Source organism: Neopelma chrysocephalum, unplaced genomic scaffold (assembly GCF_003984885.1).
Source record: "Neopelma chrysocephalum unplaced genomic scaffold, ASM398488v2 Primary Assembly neopelma1_26, whole genome shotgun sequence".
NCBI lineage: Eukaryota > Metazoa > Chordata > Aves > Passeriformes > Pipridae > Neopelma > Neopelma chrysocephalum.
Window position 1 is genome coordinate 11,965,607 of NW_020897695.1, and position 18,288 is coordinate 11,983,894.

General features: G+C 41.6%; 1 protein-coding gene across 2 annotated transcripts; it reads right to left on the reverse strand.

Annotated features, from left to right (window-relative positions):
• Positions 1-13,127: 13,127 nt before the first annotated feature.
• Positions 13,128-17,342, reverse strand: LOC113964189 (C-C chemokine receptor type 8-like). 2 transcript variants are annotated; one of them, XM_027676124.1, is made up of 2 exons: positions 17,220-17,342; positions 13,128-15,045 (listed from the first exon to the last, which is right to left on the reverse strand). In XM_027676124.1, exon 2 carries the CDS (start codon positions 15,034-15,036, stop codon positions 13,981-13,983), a length of 1,056 nt encoding a protein of 351 aa, XP_027531925.1. In that variant the 5' UTR covers positions 15,037-15,045; positions 17,220-17,342; the 3' UTR covers positions 13,128-13,980. The 2 variants fall into 2 exon arrangements, with proteins under 2 accessions (XP_027531925.1, XP_027531926.1); XM_027676125.1 differs by lacking the exon at positions 17,220-17,342 and adding an exon at positions 15,692-15,706.
• Between the last annotated feature and the right edge of the window lie 946 nt (positions 17,343-18,288).

An 18,288-nucleotide genomic window follows, 5' to 3' on the forward strand; every position in this document is an offset into this window, starting at 1 on the left:
TGGAGCAGTCAGTATCCAAACTACTGCATCTCTACAAGGGTAAGACTGGCTGGTTAAATTCAATAAAATCACATTCTCAGGATAATAAGTATTTCTATCTGCTCTAGACACTTCTAATCTAAACTTAGTGTCAGTTTAAAGCCATTGCCCCTCGTCCTCCCACTACCTGCCCTTGTAAATAATTTCTTTCCATCTTTCTTTTAGGCTCCCTTCAGGTACTGGAAGACCACAATTAGGTCACTCCAAAGCCTTCTCTTTTCCAGGTTGAACAAACATAATTCCCTCAGCTTTTCCTCATAGGAAAGGTGCTCCATCCCTCTAAGCATCTTGGTGGCCCTCCTCTGCACTCGCTCCAACAGGTCCATGTCTTTCCTGTGCTGGGGAGCCCAGAGCCGGATGCAGAGTTCCAGGTGGGGGCTCACCAGATTGGAGTAAAGGGGCAGAATCACCTCCCTCGCCCTTCTGGCCACGCTGCTTTTGGTGCAGCCCAGGGCACACTTGGTTTTCTGGCAGTGAGCACACGTGGCTGGGTCATGTCCAGCCTTTCATCCACCAGCACCCCCAAATCCTTCTCAGCAGGGCTGCTCTCAATCTGTTCATCCACCAGCCTGTACTGATACCGGGGGTTGCCCAAACCCAAGTGCAACACCTTGCACTTGGTCTTGTTAATCCTCAAGAGATTCCTATGGGCCCATTTCTCGACCTTGTCCAAGTCCTTCTGGATGGCATCCCATCCTTCAGGTGTGTCAACTGCACTGCTCAGCTTGGTATTATCTGCAGATTTGGTGGGGGTGCACTCAATTCCTTTGTCTACATAATTAATGAAGATATTAAATAGTGCTGCTCCCAATATGAACCCTGAGTGACACCACTCATCACTGATGTCCATTGGGACTCTGAGCCATTGACTACTACCCTCCAGATGGGACCGTCCAACCATTTTCTAATCCATCTAGGAGTTTACCCATTGAATCCATCTCTCTTCAATTTAGAGAGAAGGATGTTGTGGGGGACAGTGTCAAAGACTTTTCAGAAGTACAGATACATGACATCTGTAACCCTTCCCTTGTCCACTGTTGTAGTTACTCCAGAATAGAAGGCCACTGAGTTGGTCAGGCAGGATTTGCCCTTGGTGAAGCCGTGCTGGCTGTCCTGAATCACCTCCCTGTACCTTACCTTAGCATAGCTGCCAGGAGGATCTGGTATCTGTGACCTTCCCAGGCACAGAGGTAAGTCTGACAGGTAGGTAGTCACCAGGGTCCTCCTTTCTACCCTTTCTAAAGATGGGTACAATGTTTCCCTTTTTCCAGTCACCTGGGACTTCCCCTGTTGCCATGAATTTTCAAATGTCATGGAGAATGGCTTGGCAACTGCATCAGCTAATTCTCTCAGGACTGTGTCCCATAGATCATTATAAACCAGAAGTGATGAATAATATGGCCACTTCTCTGTTCCCTATGGAGTCTTTTCCAATTTTATAGAAAAGCTGCATTTTTCCAATTTGTAGGCTTTTGGCAACAGTTATTGACTATTCTAAGACTTCAGAGTGTTTTCCTACAGTATTCTTGAAAAGTTGTAAGACTGGCTTGTGCTACAATTATAGCTGGATTTTGCCGTCATTTGCTAAGAAAAAAAAATCTATGTGGAGTTTCAATAAAACCAGGGATACATAACCTGACCACACATGTTCCAGGGAGTACAAAAGAGACTCACAAAGCTGTTTCAGAAAGAGCACCTAAGCAAGGCTTTAGGAAGAGGAGTCTGATGGCTGAAAGCACAAAAATGTTTCCTGTTGATCTGGAAGGGGCTGCCTAGATTTTGCTGTAAGTATAGACAGCAAACCATTGAAAACTTTCAAGCCTGAGCAGAAAGTGCCTTCCCTACAGGGACAGAGTGAATAACAGCGAAAGACAAACCACATTTTCTTTCTATACCATCTCCCTTCGTGTTTCTGTCTGAATTTGAAAAGCTCTGAATTTTGCCACTCAGGACATCTCTTCCTACTCAATGTACAGGCTGCTGGTTCAGAAGTCTTGTTTGCACGTTTAATCTTTTGTGAACCACTGTGCCTGGTAAAGAATTACTTGGCTTGCAGGATCAAAAATCTTGCCTAAGGCACTTCATTTTTGCTGTCCCATGAAAAAGAGGGGTGGGCACCTGGAAAAGGGGCTTATCTCAGCTCTTGGAAGTGGAACTCCTTTGGAATCCATTGGCCACGGTCTACCATGGGTATAATTGTCTGGGAGTACCAGAAGTAATCCTTGACCTCTTCTCTCCCTGTCTGGTGAAGCTGGGGCTTCCTTCTGCCTTGCTCAGGTACTTTCTGAAGTAACCAAGCTCCAGACCACTTCTAGGGAAGATTAAAGAAGAAGTCTACCTTGGAAGACCTATGTACTATTTTCACGATCTGTGAGGTAAGCAACAGTCTTGAGTCTGGCATAGTGAGTTTGATGGTTGCTTGTGGTGGTGACTCCTGACTGACAACTCTATTCTATTTTGAGAAAAAAAGAACAGTTTTGCACACATTGTTTTGAAAGAATTTTAATTCTTTGTGCCTCCAATCTGGGTGATTTAATTGAAGACAAATGGACAGTATTTTCAGGCTGCCTGAGCTCAAATTGCTCTGACTTTTGAAAATCAGGAATGGTTTATTTCTGAAATGGCAATCCAAATAATCTGAAGCTACTTCAGGAAGTCTGATCAAGACTAAAATACAGGGGAAAAAAAAGAGAAACATTCAAAAGAAAAAAAACCTTTCATATTAGACACTTAATTTTAGGCAACTGTGACTAAATTTTGAATTGTAGCTAAATTATTATTGTTTTATGGAAGATAGAGCCTGTTACAAAGGAGAATAGAGCCCCCTGAAAATGTCTTTTTCAGATATGTTGAGACTCTGAAGAAATCCAGGGGAAAGAAATTATGTTCATTGGTCTAGAAAGCATGACCTACAAGAAACAATTGGGAAAGGACTAGATGATCTCTGGAGAGATCTCTCAGAGTTAATTTCTATGAATTTACTCTTAGTATTTTTCCCGTATGGTTTTAATGGGCATTATAAACATTAGCTAATCCATATAACTGCCTAGGAGACAGAAGTAGAGGAAGCAGTAGGAGAAAAGCCTTCCAAAGTCAAAGACATTACCAGGTGAAGATTGCTTGCTGTATAAAATTAGAGTGCTGTTTAGGTTCTCTATGTCCATATAAAATTAGAAAGTACAGTAAGAAAAGAGTACAGATACTTCACCATGCTAATCAATTGAAAATCTGTACTGCTTGACTGTACCAAAGAGAAAAATCAAAAAGGAACAAAAAAGTTCTGCAACAAAACTGTCTTATTCAGCTGGGGCTTTCTACAAGCTGTCACAACACTACCACTGAGAAAACTGAATCGTGATGTGCTACTATTACTCCATCAACTACTGAATGTAAGATAATAACAATAATACTGTTGCCTTAAATTTAAAATGTTATGTGGATACTGAAGTCAAGGTGTGGAGATACGCAGAGGGCACTAAAATAATTTTCCTTATTTCTTGAAGAAATCTCTTTTCCTGTTGAGGGAAAGGGGTAGTTAGAAAAAGATCATTGATGGCAAAAATAATGGTAAAATTACCAACCAGACTGCCTGAATGGAAATGACTGGACCTCAGCTATATGCCACTAAGACCATAGCTAAGTGATGGCTTTGCAGTTCGTCTCATATTCTAGGCTTTCCACATTGAAGGAGAAATGCTGACCTCAGTCCCTGTGTCAAAGCATGTTTAAGAACTTTAAGCAAAGCAGGACAGCATGAAGAGGGAACGTGCATACCAATGGAGTTGCTTCCCATTCCTCTGGTGTGCTTCAACCTGCCCTTTCATGATGAAAATAAATGAAGTAGATGTTTTCTGTTAAAAAAGGAGTTCAACATCTTAACAAGACCTGTATGTAGACTCCTCCTGAGCACTCTTATCCACAGCAGCCCTCAGCACGCATTTTGCTGACTGTCCTCAAGCTCAGAGGGGTGAACATGTGGCAACTTTGATTGAGCACAAGGAGGAGCCCACATTAAGACTTTGCAAGGTCTGTTAGTAGGTAATTCATTCCCAGCTCCTTCAAACTGAATGTTATAGGCTGTAGGAATTGTCTCTCCCACCCTTAGCTGGCAGTCAGCTAGCTAATCTAAGGGTTTCCTCTATAGTCAAGGGATAGAGGTATTTGCAGAGGGTGGCAGACTTTTAAGTTACTCTACCTCAGGCTAGAATTAATCACCTTACAGAGGGAGCTCTCTTTAATGATATAAACAGCCTAGACAACAAGTTCTTAGTAGACAGCCAGCCTGTACATTACCAAAACTGTTTCAGATAACAATTTTCAGGGCTTTTCAGAAATTTTCAGGGCTTTTGGTGATGAGAAACCATTTATTTTGGAAAAACAACAAGTCAAGTATTTTCGATTTTCTGTTCTTAGAGGCTGAGGTGTTTTTTTAACATGAAAGCCTGATAATGCTGTCTACATCCTTTGCTGAAGAGGAATAGGCCTATTCTGTAGATTTAAAGACCAGTCCAGCTGCAGATGCCCCCAGAAGCAGGATCAGATTTATTGTGGCACTATGAAGACTGTCGTCTGCTCATGCCCAGGAAAACTGTATGTGTTACCTGTCATGGCACAGAAGTAAGGCTGCAAAGGCTGTCCTCCTCTTCCCCTACACCTCATATCCATGTAGGTGTTTTATAGGGCACCATGTTTTAGAAGAGGTAGGAAGATACACAAAAGCAAAGCAGTTTCAACTGAAGGTATATGAAAGTTGCATTGTTAACTGCTCAGGTGTCACAGTACTTGCTCAGCTATTCAGAGTTGCTCAAAGGAAGAACTGCACAAGGAAATATCAATGCAATCTGCCCTTCATGTTAGCCTCTTGAGTACAAACGTTGTGATTCTTAGTACACACATCAGAATGCTTCATTCAGTTTGCAGAAGGCATCCTCCCAGCTGATGGATTGGTTATTCAGAGTTCTTTTTGTTGCACTTCACTACTGTGCAGGATCAGGCCTTATTTAATGTACACTACCCAGGCCTTTCTTGGACTGCAGAATTTTGCTTTTCCCTCATCATCATGCCTCTAGTTCTGTTAGGGTAATATCAGAGTGCTTCACAGGTATTACAGTATTTGTCTTCTCACCGTATATATTGGATGAATCAATACAATTATTTCAATTGTGAAATGAGGAAGCTGAAGTGCCAAGATCACGAATAACACTGTCAAGCACCTCTCAATTTGGGAAACCTGTTTTCTGAACTGTTTTTCTCCAAAGCAAAGTATTATGCTGGAGCAGGGCTCCCATCTGTTGTAGCTGCTGGTTCTTTGTCTTCACATTGAGTCTTGGAACATGAGGAACACAACTGCAGAGGTTATCTACAAAAATCTATGTAGAAAGGAAAGGCACTTAAGTGATGTCCTAGAAGTAGACATTTAAGGTTGGGCAGAATAAATTCAGGCCTAAATCCCTTGATGGAACTTGTGCCTGTCTTGTGACAAGCTTGAAGATTCCAGTGGAATCCTGTGCATCTGTCTGGTGAAACCTCCTTTATTTCTCAGAGAAGTCCCCATGGAGAGTCCAGCCTGAAGCCAGCTTGGTAGACACACTAAACTAATTTATACACATAATGAATCTGACCCTAATCATCTTCTGACAAGTTTTATTTACTGGGTGGAGACACCATTTCCCTAGTAACTTCTGTAGAGAAAATAGAAGAAAACACTGGGCTTTAGATAAGTCATCATAACCTCCTTTCTCACAGTCCACAGCAAACTAACCACACACAGTCTGTGGTATTACAGACTGCATACTCTTCTCCATTCTCAGCAAATGAGAATCACTGTGGTATCTTCTGTACTGTGGTGTCTTAAACTTTATTACATTCTCTCTCTTTCTTTTTTTTTTTTTAAAGGCAGTACTAGTTGCTGTCTCATAATGGGAATGGAAGAGCTAGCTTACAGTTTTGTCCACAAGTGAGATGTTTTTCACCTGCTCTGTCAGTGGAATGGCTGTGGATAGGCTGTGCCATTGTGCAAAACACCATCAGTGTTAGCAAGACTGGTGGGAAGCCAAGTCAGTCTGTATTTGTGAAGGTGTCAGATCACATTGCAGTAGTTGTTTTATGCCAGCATATTTAGTACATGCAGACTAGTCTGCCATTCTTCTTAGAAGAGATTGTGTAAGTGTTAAGACAAAACGATTGTGTAAGTGTTAAGACTCACTCAGAGATGAGTGATACAAATAACTTCAACTGAAAAGCCATATGAACAAGAGAACTCAAAGGAAAGCTGGTATTTCTGCCTAAGTGTAGCGTGCCTCATGGCGCGCTGCCTTTATATAATAAAGAAGACATTACGCTCCCTGTGAGATGGTAAACAAAGAGGTTTATTCAAACAACGCGCGGTCTTTTATACCCTGATCCCACGTGACTCTCAACCAATAGGAGTGTCTGTCTCTGCGCATGTCCCCTAGCTTCAGTGCCTTCCTGTTGCACCTCGGGACATGTTCCCTACACCTAAGCTGTGCTAAGGTATGCTGAGATAAAGGCCTACATAAAGATTGAGTGAATCTTAGCAAAAAAAAAGTATTTTCATTGCCTGAAGTGCACTTGGTTTCACCTGAAATCTCAAAACCAAACTAACACTGGTGGTTTTGTTTGGGGAATTAACATTGCACACTAATGCTCCATTTTACCAGATTTCTTCAAGTCATAATATATTTTCAATATTATTGGATATTGGAGAAGTTTACTATTACTGTTTTTCACACTGACCAGGGACCATTTCTTGTGTCCTAGTTGTTGATATGTTAAATGCGTTAAACACTAAATACTTACGCACTGCTTACCACTGACACTTCCAACTTCCCTCCCTCCACACATTTAAAGACTGTCAGGGAAGACTAAGCCCCACAAGCCTGTGGGTTTTTTCTCTGAAATCACAGAGTCTCTGCCTGAGAAAAAAGCTTAAAAAAATTAGGATCAAGGGCTCTAGACCTCAGCTACAACCTGGAAAAGCTGTATCAGAAAGCTGTGACAAGTGAAAACACAATTTGTCAGCTAGCTTGAGAATCAGGGTGAAGGAAGAGAACAGGATGACCCATTACAGGGGGAGATACACTGACCAGCTGACACTGGAGTGCACTGGGATGGATGAGAGAGGACACCTGATTATCTTCTCCAGGTCAAGAGAAGGAAAGGAACTGCAGACAGAAAGAGAGAGAGAGAGAGAGAGTAGTTGGGCATAGAAGTCGTCTAAAGGCCACCAGAGTTTGAGCAGACCTCTGAGATTTTCGAGTTCTTAAAGAAAGTTGAAGTTAACAAGCTTCAGAATTTAGTGGCATCATGAGGTTATTTCAGCAGAAATTGCAAACCACAGAAAGTTTTGTATCTCACTTCTGGGTTGATTTATTAATGCATTTGGGATTTGCACGAGATAATGTATTTTGGTTATAATGTATTTCTAATTAAGAAGAACAAAACCCACATAAGGTATGAGAAAGAAAACAGTGTGAGGTGTGTTTCTACAGCCAAGATTCTAGTCTAAGGACTACAAATAGTTATAGTGTGTAGCCACAAATGAGCAATGTCATTGATTTTGGCTAATACAACTCTTCTTCTTTATAATTTGAGCTTAAATAGGAGAAGAAGGTAATATGTAGTTCTTACCTGGGTCTTTTTAACTCTAATGTCAATCCCTGGAAAATATTATGGAAATCCCAATGACTGTTGTGTCCTGCCTTACTGAATTCAGTGTTGGATCTCAAACACTTGACAGAACTTGGCTTTAAATTGATTATCATAGACAGACCTGTGTAATCTCAGGCTTTCAGGGGAAAGCACATTCACACTCTCACACCCATTTCGGGTTTCCCCAAAGGACTGCTGTACCTCACAGATTTGTGGTACTACAACCCAGGCTGTCTACCAAGGTGTTCAATGCTGTCCAGTTAGCCTCATCTCTGGGGCAAATGTAACACTCACAGTGGTCAGAAAAGAAACACTTAATACAAAAAACCCATAATTTATTTTTAGTGTAATTGAACTTATTAGCACTGTAATACAGCAATCATTATTAGTCCAGATCTAATTATCTCAAAAAAAGAAAGAAAGGAGGAAAAAATAATAAAGACATGAATACATCTGGGCAGAAACAACAATGAGTAATACTGATACTAATAATGATACTAATACTACGACTATTACTACTACTAATAATAATGCTGCATCATCAGCAATAGTGAATAGTTAAATTTGTTTTCTATACCCTTTTTCTGAGTGTAATGCTTTGCTTTTCCACTGCTCCTCTGAGTCCTAAGGTCAGTGACTTCAGCCAGTTGGTCCCTCATGAAATTGTCCCTCTACAGCTCTTGCTCTTTCCCTACTTCTCAAGGCCCCTGCTGTCATACACAGACTGTATTTCTCTATGTTGCAGCATCATGTTAGAGTCATGTTAGAAAGAATAACTGCTTTTTACTAGTATCTGCATAAAAACTGTGGTAGTACCACGAAAGATAAGCAAAACTAGGACAGATTAAATATAGTCTCCAACTCAGAAGAACTGCAGCTACAGCTAAACCAAGCAAAAACAAAGCTTTGGGCAGATCAAAATGGGTTCAGACAAAGCCAGGCTGGCAAACCTTAGCCCTAAGACCTTGCATACTCAGTACAAAGCTGGTAGCCCAGGAACAGCAATACCAACACTGTATCACTGGCCCACAAGGCTGAAGAAGACACTTGGGAAGCAGAGTCTTCATCTACAGGGTTGCAGAAGTCTCTCCCTTCATAGATCCCCCTGTAACAAGAATATTTCACACAGCAATGCTAAGAAGATATAGAAATATATTTCAGGAAATTTTTATATTTTTGAGCTGGAGATAGGCTAGAGAAATTCAACAGATTCACTCACCAGCCCTCCATACAGGGCAGCTTTGCTGAGCTTTATTTTTGAGAGCCAACAACCTGAGAGGTTGATATGGAGAAGCAAAAAGATGTGCTGTGAGGAAAGGATTAGGGACAAAGGCACAGACTTACCCTCTAGCATGTTTACAGCAGAAAAGAAATCAAGGTGCTAGGGACTCCCAAAAGAGGAGAGAGGAAGTAGTCCTTAGGAAGTAGTCCTTAGGAGAGAGGAAGAAGTCCGTGCTAAGGGAAGTGACCCCGAAGAAACAAAAAGGAGCAGAGAAACCAAAAGATTAAGAGTACTTTATAGTGGGTTGAAATTTCTAAGTAGGAGGGTGCTAAAGCAGCTCCTGGAATTAAGAGCAGTGCCCACATATAACTTCATGTTCTACTATACAAAAGCTGTTATTAATATATTTTTTCCATATTCTTTTTAGACACTGTGTGTTTGTTTTTGTCACAAATCTTCCATCCCAGCCACAAACTCTGAGGGTTTTCATGTCTCTCATGCCCCTGCTGTCACAGATTACTGATGTCCATGTCCCTGAACTACTGGAAACATGAGGGGCTCTCCAATAGCCAGTTCTAGGGACATATTGGTGCACAGGCTGTAATAAGTGGAGAAATGTGTTTATATTTTGCAGTTACAGGTACATCTGAGTGAAATCCAGAACCAGCAGCCCTACATCCTCTTAGTCACAGCCCTCAACTGCTGTTTAGCCTGAGCACAGGATGGGTTTTTTGACCTCACAGGCCTGTGTCTCTGAAGCAGCCTCTCTGTGTGATGATACTGTAAAGCTGCTTGGGACTGGCAGTGGCAGGGGTCTGCCTGGAGACCACTGCCCTCAGCATCCAATGGGCAATAAGTAACAACTGGTAGGAGTGTAAATAAATTTTTCAGCTCTTTGGAGGCATATACTCATGGTTTCCCAAACTCATCAAGAAGACTAGCTTAAGTAATTTAGTGTTTTAAGACGAAGTTTAATGTGATTTTTTTTTCCCAGAGCTGTATCATCCTGAAGTATTGTAGGATTTCTGTCATTGTATCAACAGGTGTTTTCTATGGGTTGATTCTCACTTTTGTCATACTGCATAAACATCTCAAATGAGAGTTCTTAAATGAGAGATAGAGAGTGATTTTAAGACAGGTTGGGTAACTGAAACTCCAGTATTTAGTCAGAAATCAACATCTGGTTTTGTCCCCCAGAAGTGGAAGAGGCAAGGAAAAGTAGACATTTTTCTACAACTTCTGACCTTCTATCAACTCTTTCCGTCAGCAGGGCATAGTCCCTTAGCAAGGTCACAGACCTCTACATCTGCTGGATGCTAAGGGTAAATCCAGAACCAACCAGCACTTTACCCTGCTCTCACACCTGGTGCAGCTCTTCGTTTTTCCTTACGGAAAGAGGAAAGCTTCATGGGGCCAAAGAGATGGAGAGCAAGAGTGTGCACAACCTCTCAGTACTGTTCCTGAGCAGACAGAACCTCACTTGCAGAAATTTTTCTTCCTGTAGAATGATCTCTCATGTTCACTTTTTTTAATCTTCCAGGAGCCCTCATCAAATCAGACTTCTCATGACCCTAGCCTGGGGAGGTGGGCCAAATGTAGCAGGTCTAAAACTCAGTCTCATATCTACTTAAGTTTGGGCTGTCCCATAGTAAGTCAATAGAACTGAGGAACACTATGAAAGCTGTGAGCTTGGCAATCATGGGCTGGAAAAAAAGCCAGGAGGAATTACCAACAGCACCACATCTTACATTATGATTTTGCTTTTGTAACTCTCACATTTCTCCTTTGCACTGCTTTGCACAGTATTACTATACTTCATTTATTTTAAAGTTCTGGGAGGTGTTTTTGAGGATGTTGACATTTGGACATTTTGTTGCACACCGCCAAGAGGCCTTGGAGTAGAGTAAGGTCAGACCTTCCTGTCACAGTGTCATAGACATCATGCTACAAAAGGACAGAGAAACATGAAACAGGCAAGTGGAGTACTGTGAAACATGTTAGATGAAAATCAATAGCTAGAGAGTTCAAGAGAGATTCAGAGATTCAAACACATTTTTGAACTAGCTAAGGAAATATTACCAAATGTGAAAAGTAGTACTTAGCAGTTGAGCTAGAAATCTGATATCAATCATTTCAATACAGATTGGTCCCTGGAGAAACAATAATTGCTTTAGATTTGCAACATCTGATCAAAAAGTCTGTTCTACAAACAGAAATAATTTCCTTATTCCATCCTTTTCTGAATAGTGATCAACTTTCTACTAATTTAATGGAACCAGATTAGGCCATATATTTTGACATATATATTCACAGTGCCACACCTAGCACCAGGAAATCCAGGTGACATCAAACCTGAATGTTCTTTGGTGCTTTTGCAGTGGTATTTGCAGCTGACAACATCACAGCACATGAAAACTAGCTGATCTGGTTATGAGTAGATTGCCAAATTTCTTCTATCAGTTTTACTGTGTGTCAGAACCCTTGAAACTGAGGAAATAGTGCATCTGCTACCTGCTTTATTCCAAGCAGATTATTACACCTGCATAAAAAAGTAGACTGTTGCTGACAAGTTTCTGACTAAAAAAAATGTATAATTGAAAAAACGGCAGTACCAGCTCCTTATTAGTATCATATGAGTGTAGAGCTGTTATTCAGAACTCTTTCAGTGCACAGAAGTGCAAAAATTTTTGAACATTGCCTAGTGTCTCCATAGATCCTTTCCATCACATATAAGAGTAGCATAAACTCTTGGGGTTAAAAGCAGTAAAAATAAAATTTCATGTTTACAGAAAAGGCACAATGCTTCTGGGTGCTCTGCTGTGTACAGATACTTGGGATGATGCTGGGTATATTTATGTCTCTGTTCTGGTTCTTACAATAAAAGGGGCACAATATCTACTTGTATTATTCTTTTTTGCAGTAACATTATACAGAGAAAAAAGTCTTCTGAGGGGAAAAGTGTCCTATGAATCTGCAGTCTTGATCTGTGAGAGATTGACTGTGCTTGGGCAGAGGATATGGGGCTTGGATCTATGCTTCTGGATTCTTAAATACCAGTCTTTCAAATGTAGCAGTGGAAGATGAGGAGGAGGGGGTGGAAACTCTGCAGTGAGCCCAGCAGAGCCAATTTTTCACTCTTAGGTTAAGGCTTCTCATGTCATTTGTACTAAATTCTATGACACATGCACAGAGAGAATGATTTCAGTAGGAGCTGGAGAAAAGAAATAATAGAAACCAGTTTGACTCTTGTGTCATAACCCGGAGACAGTCTTAGTCTACTGCTGAAAAGGTTGCTGCATTCATGACACAAGAGTCTCTTTGGGACATTTTAGGTTCACCCTTGAAGAATTTCATGATGACATTGGAAAGAATTGTGCGTGTCTGGGGCATATATTGGTGTGTCTTGCTTTGAATGACATAGCAACCTAAAATGAGGCATAATCTTTTAAAAATTGCAGTGCTTTTGGCCATCTTGTCAATTTGAAATTTGAAATTCAGCAAGACAAATAAACAATTATTGAAAAATAAGGACTTGGGGACCTTATCCCTTATTGCTTATTATTTCTTCTGACTAACAAGACTCCAGATATGATCCTAATTGGTGTTTTAAAACCAGAGTCCTTGAATATTATCTTTACCTAAAAGCAGTCTTTTCTTGGGTTTAGTCTCTTTTTATACAACTGTCAACAAAGTAAATTGTTTGCTGTTTCACAAATGCCCAATTTCAATCAGAAAAAAAAAAACTGCCAAAAAAGCTCCCAGGTATGAAATTATCATTCCCTGACATCTAGAGGCCTAAAAGGGTGCAGGGAACTCTACACTGACACATTATACCCTTGAAGGCAGCTCCTTGGTGTTGTACATCTCATGCAGTCTGGATTGGACTGTGGTCCCCTCCTTAATCAGTCATTGTGTCTCTTCCCTGCAGTCAGAAAACCTGACTGCCAAGTTTTGTGCTGTCTAAGCTGATTTCACTGGGAAAGAAAAAATCTTCCTCAGCAGGAAATTGGAGGTGAGACTTATTTTGCTGAACATCTTCTGGGTGCCTCTCATTTCCACCGACGTATTTTACTTGATACCAACTCAAAAATCATCCTTTCCCTCTCCTAAACTCAGCTTGTGAGTCATTAGACAGACTTTCAGGAACCACGACAAAAAGGTGCAGCTAATATGTTTATTCAAAGAAAGCATTTCTAATATGTTAAAAAATATGTACAAAAGTAAAAAGAGATTGAGCCTACTTGCTACATGCCGTTTGGTGGTGATTATATTTAGCAGCGAGCTAAATTTAGCAGCAGGAAGCACAGAGGTGGAGGTCCCACAGCTCCAGAGGTGATGCCAATGTCCTGCCTGCTCTGATGACAATGTTTTCAAGTGTATGAGCCTCCATAAGCGACCAGTATAGGGGACACCTGGAGGTATTGCTTTGTTATTTTTGGAGGCATCACCACCAAAGGCTGCCCTGGGTGGCAGCAGCTCCCCAGCTGTGCCCCTGGGGGCATCCCACAGTAAAGTAACAGGGTCCTGAGCTGAGGGGCCTCTTAATCTGGGAGCTGAGGCAAAGAGCTAGCGGTGACAGTAGCTGAGGTGATTCCCTCTTTACGATGTGAAACAATCCCATACCTGTCCACTTCCCCACTTCCTAGAGGGTGCCCCACGTCTGTCCCAGGGATGTAGGGATTCAGATACGGAACAACTTCCACAAGGCAGAGCATATTTGGGGGTGAGGCAGAAGCAACGCTTTCATCAGAGAAGAAAATAAACACTAGAGAAAGAACCTTGCTTGCTGAAATGTATTAAAAGAGCTCTAAAAAACTTAATTAAAAATCATTCTGTGGCAACCTTGTACAGTCACTATTTTACAAGTGCACCGGTGCTCTTGGAAAATTAATGTCGCAACTTATTATGTCACAATTCACAGCATATCCCAAAAGGAGGTACAGGTATACTGCTGCTCCCAGGGGGATGCTGCACACATGGCACACCCTCCAGGACTATATCAGACCTTCAGCCAGCCTCTCCACCAGCAGAAGGCAGCTCATGTGGGCTCACATGACCCCAGTGCTGTCAGACCAGCCAGAGAGCTGAGTGGGTGTTGAAAATGATTGGCCAGCCCCAGCACCTCCAGCAGGGCTAGAGAGGACACGGACACAGGACTGAAGCAGTCCTTTAAGATGGGCCTTGAATGTCACCCCAGCGAAGGCGTAGATGATGGGGTTCAGGCAGCAGTGGATGAAGGAAATGGTTTCCGTCAGCTGCAGGGCCAGGGCTATCTGGGAGCTTGCCTTGCAGTCATTGATGATGTGCAGGCTCTGCAGAGAGTCCAGGAACAGTGCGATGTTAAAGGGAGTCCAGAAGAGGAAGAAAACGATGACAATGATGAAGATCATCTTGATTGCCTTGATTTTGTTCCGGTTTTTGCATTTTTGCAGGTTTTTAAGTATCTGGGCGTAGCAGCAAACGAGGATGCTGAAGGGAATCAAGAGGCCCAAGATATTGACCGCAAACTGAGAAGCAACCTTCCAGGTATTGCTGCCTGGTGGGTATGTGGGGACACACTGTACAGCCTGCTCGATTTCCAGCTCCTGGTTGAACATGATGTTGGGCACAGAAGCCAAGCCAGCCACCAGCCACAGGATTAAACTGATAATTACGCCGCAAGAGGCTGTCCGTATCCTCATGGCATAGACAGCATGAACAATTGCTATATACCTATCTATGCTCATGAGGGTTATAAAGAAAATGCTGCTATAAAAACCTGTGTAATAAATGCCAGCCATTATCTTGCACATAGCATTGCCAAAAACCCACTGGTCTGAAGCGTAGTGGGCTTGGAAAGGGAGTGGCACAACAAAGAGGAGATCAGAGGCGGCAAGGTTCAGCAGGCAGATGTCTGTCATTGTTGTCAGCTTTTTCCTGGTCAGGAGAACCCAAAGGACCAAGGAGTTTCCCAGAAGGCAGAAGACAAAAACGAGGCAGTAAAGACTTGGCAGAAAAAGGGATTTAAACCTGCGAAAGCTGTTTCCTTCATTGCAGGGAGCAGTGTTTTCATCATATCCATATTCATATTCAGTTGTGCCAAGGGATTGGCTTGTGGGATTCATCTCAGATACCTGTGCAGGAAAGAGCAAAGGATAAATGGTTGGGTGTCCTGGCACAGTACTGCCAGGGTGACTTCTGCCTCTCTCTGTGCTGTGTTGAGCCTGTGGATCAGCCTCCAGGCAGAGAGAGGAACTGCAAAATGCAGTCTCAGCCTCACTGGCTGGACAAGAGCAGCTCTACCACCCAAAAGGCTGCTTTGGCAGCCTCCCGATCATTCCTATACACACATAAGTCTGAGCAGTGGGATGTTCTTGGTTTCCTTGAAACTGCCTAAGTGCCAGTGGGCTAATCCCTCATCATCACAATGACAGGGAAAAATTCATGCTCTGAATAGTCATAATGATATAAAAGGGTACAAAACCTTGCATCTGATCTAAGGATCTAGATTCTCTTGTGCTCCCTGGGGTGGGGAAGCATTTTACCTGTAGCATAAAGACCCTTATAAATGTGTCACGACTGAAGAAGCCATCACCCAGCAGTGTAACTGCATTTTTAGCAAGGCTGCTCAGGGCTAGATACTGTCATGGAGTGCAGAGACATGCAAGCTAGTTTTCTATGGGTGGATCCAGGATCACATACAAAAAGCTCTGCAGCAACAAGGAGTTCTCAGGGATACACACCAGCACTTGCAGTGCCAAGCTCTGGGTTGGCACTGACCTCCAGGCCAGCTGGTGAGCTTCTTGGTTGTGCCTATTGCTACAACACAGCAATTTAGTGCTCCAACCTGTTCTGTTTGACTTCAGTTTTCTAGTTCAGAGAAAAGCAAAACAATAGGAGGGTTGTTTCCTCTCTGTCATTTCTGAAGAATTGCAACGAAGGCAGCTTTAAAATAGTAAAACACTGACCTGCTCTCTGAAAGTGAGTCAGTGCTTTAGTTACCTTTTTTATTGTTTCAGATGTCAGTTCATGACCCCTGTAAAAGGGGATATGGTTTGCAGACATAAGTGTTCTCATTTTAAGGAGTAATGATTCTTTCAAAAGAATTTGGCTTGTCACAGCTAAGACTTTTGAAGATTTATGCTGTGCTGAACCTGTGTTACACTTGCTTACAGGTTTACCACATCTTGAAAGAGCTTCAAAGACACAGAGGAAGAATAGTTTGTAACAATTGTTATTAAGCTGTAGCAATAATGGGAATTGTGATTAATTCAGTAAAAGTATCCTAAATTAAAAATTGCCTCTCAGGTATAAAAAAAGAGAGAGAACAGTGACAATTTTTGTATTGATAAGGAAGGAATCACAGTTCACCCCTTCTTGCCTGACTGTGCCACTTGTGTGGGGGAACAGAAGGATCTGTATGCACAGCATGGAGGAGTATGGAGTCAGTGTTCATCCTCTGCTCCAGGTATGGATGCTACTCATGTCTCACTGACTTGCCTCAGCTTTTCTGGGGGCACCAGGACTGTTTCAATTGGTATGTGCCATGCAGAGAAACCTGTTACAAATACAGCACTCAACCCCATAGAATTCCTTGTTCAGAAATAACAACGAGAGAAAAGCAGTGCTGCAAACTACATTGATAGTGTAATTCTCTACTATATTGAGTTTTCAGCTATAGCTAGGACATCTGCATTATTAATTTTAACTTTGTATAAGGCATAAGCCTCTAAATATTGAGTTGATGAGTCACTAGATAATGGCTCTTCATGCAGCAACAGATGTTGGTAGATAATATTTCCTGCTAATGCTTTGGATGTGTGAACCTGACACACTGTGACTGTAAGCATTGCAGCACTGGCTCACTTTTCTTAATTGCCTGTCAGGGACCCCCTAAAAGGAATTCATAGATTGAGCTATCAAAAATTTAAAAAAATTCAAAAAATAATTAATACTCTGTTATAGATACATAGATCTATAAATATGTAGATATATAGAAATACGTAATTCTAGATTTATAGATACAAAGCATCTGCTTTTGGCAACATTCTAGTTTTTTTCCTGGGCTGAACAGAGGCTGAAGATGCTCTACTTCAGACCACCCTTACATCATTAATACCTTTGAAAGCTCCCAACCAGGGCACAGCATTTTCCATTTTCTCCCCTCTCCACATCACTCAGCTAAACAGTCAAACTGAAAAAGCAGTTTTACAGAGGGTTTCAAGGGAGAGTTAACTGCTGCAGGTTCCTTTCCCCTGGATGCCAAAGTTGGCCCATTAGTAGCACATTGAATATGGATGGACTTTACCTTTGACAGCAAGAAGCTTCTACCCTCTCAGATGGCCCCTGTCCCCTTCTCCTTCTACTCTGTTGCTTGGGCTCAGGAGTTTACAGGAGGTTCACTTCACCACTTGCGGAGATGGCTGAGATTTGCTGATATGCGGGTGTCGAAGGGGCAACTGCCAGGTACAGAATGGGCTCAGAGGCAAATAGAAGATTCTGTATCTGCTATAAACAGGAAAAGAGGTGAGAGGGCTACCAAACACATTCTGCAAAACAAAAATCAAATGTGGCTCTTTTTGAAGATAGTAAGTAGTAGCACCCCTTTTAACGTGTTTGCTAAACCCCACTTCTTCACAGCCAGCCTGATTGAAGTGAAAAATTTAAAAGTTCAGACATCTTCACCACAGGAGACAACCTAATTAATTTGCAACTTTTTACAGAAGCTGATCTATAATTTCCAGGTCTCATTATTTTATTTTTTAGTTTTCTTCAGCTAATAACCACTTGTATATGCAGTCTGTTTATATCCCTCCCCATTAAAAATTTATTCGCTTTTTGAGCAAAATAAGAACTCACAGCTACTGATACCATTTTGCAATAATTCTTTAAGCAGCTTTTATTCAGTGGAGATATTGGGGTGGGATATGTTGAGGTTTTTTAAGATATATTTTAGTGCCTTTAGGATACATGGTAAAGGACAAAATACTGAAAAAAGGACAGACTTGAATTTTTTTTATTTTATTCAATAGCTTTAAATTACTTTTGTTTAGTGTAATTCTGTAAACTATGGTGCTTTGTAAGTCAGACAAATTATTTGCTTTTCATCCATTAATCTCAATACGCAGCATTTTCATGATTTATAAGAGCACAGAGAATACCAGAGATTCACCCGAGAGCCCCAAAGAAGTATGTGAAAGATCCAAAACATGACTGTTATTGAAGTTATTAACCTATTCTTTCTTTGCAGCTCCAACCCAAAGTAACTTTCCAGTTTGCTGGCTATTGCATAAATGAAGAGTGAAAAAGAGTCTCAAAGAGAAAAAAGCTCAACACTGCAGGCAGAAAGAAAAAAAAGTGAGAAAATGAGCTGGTGA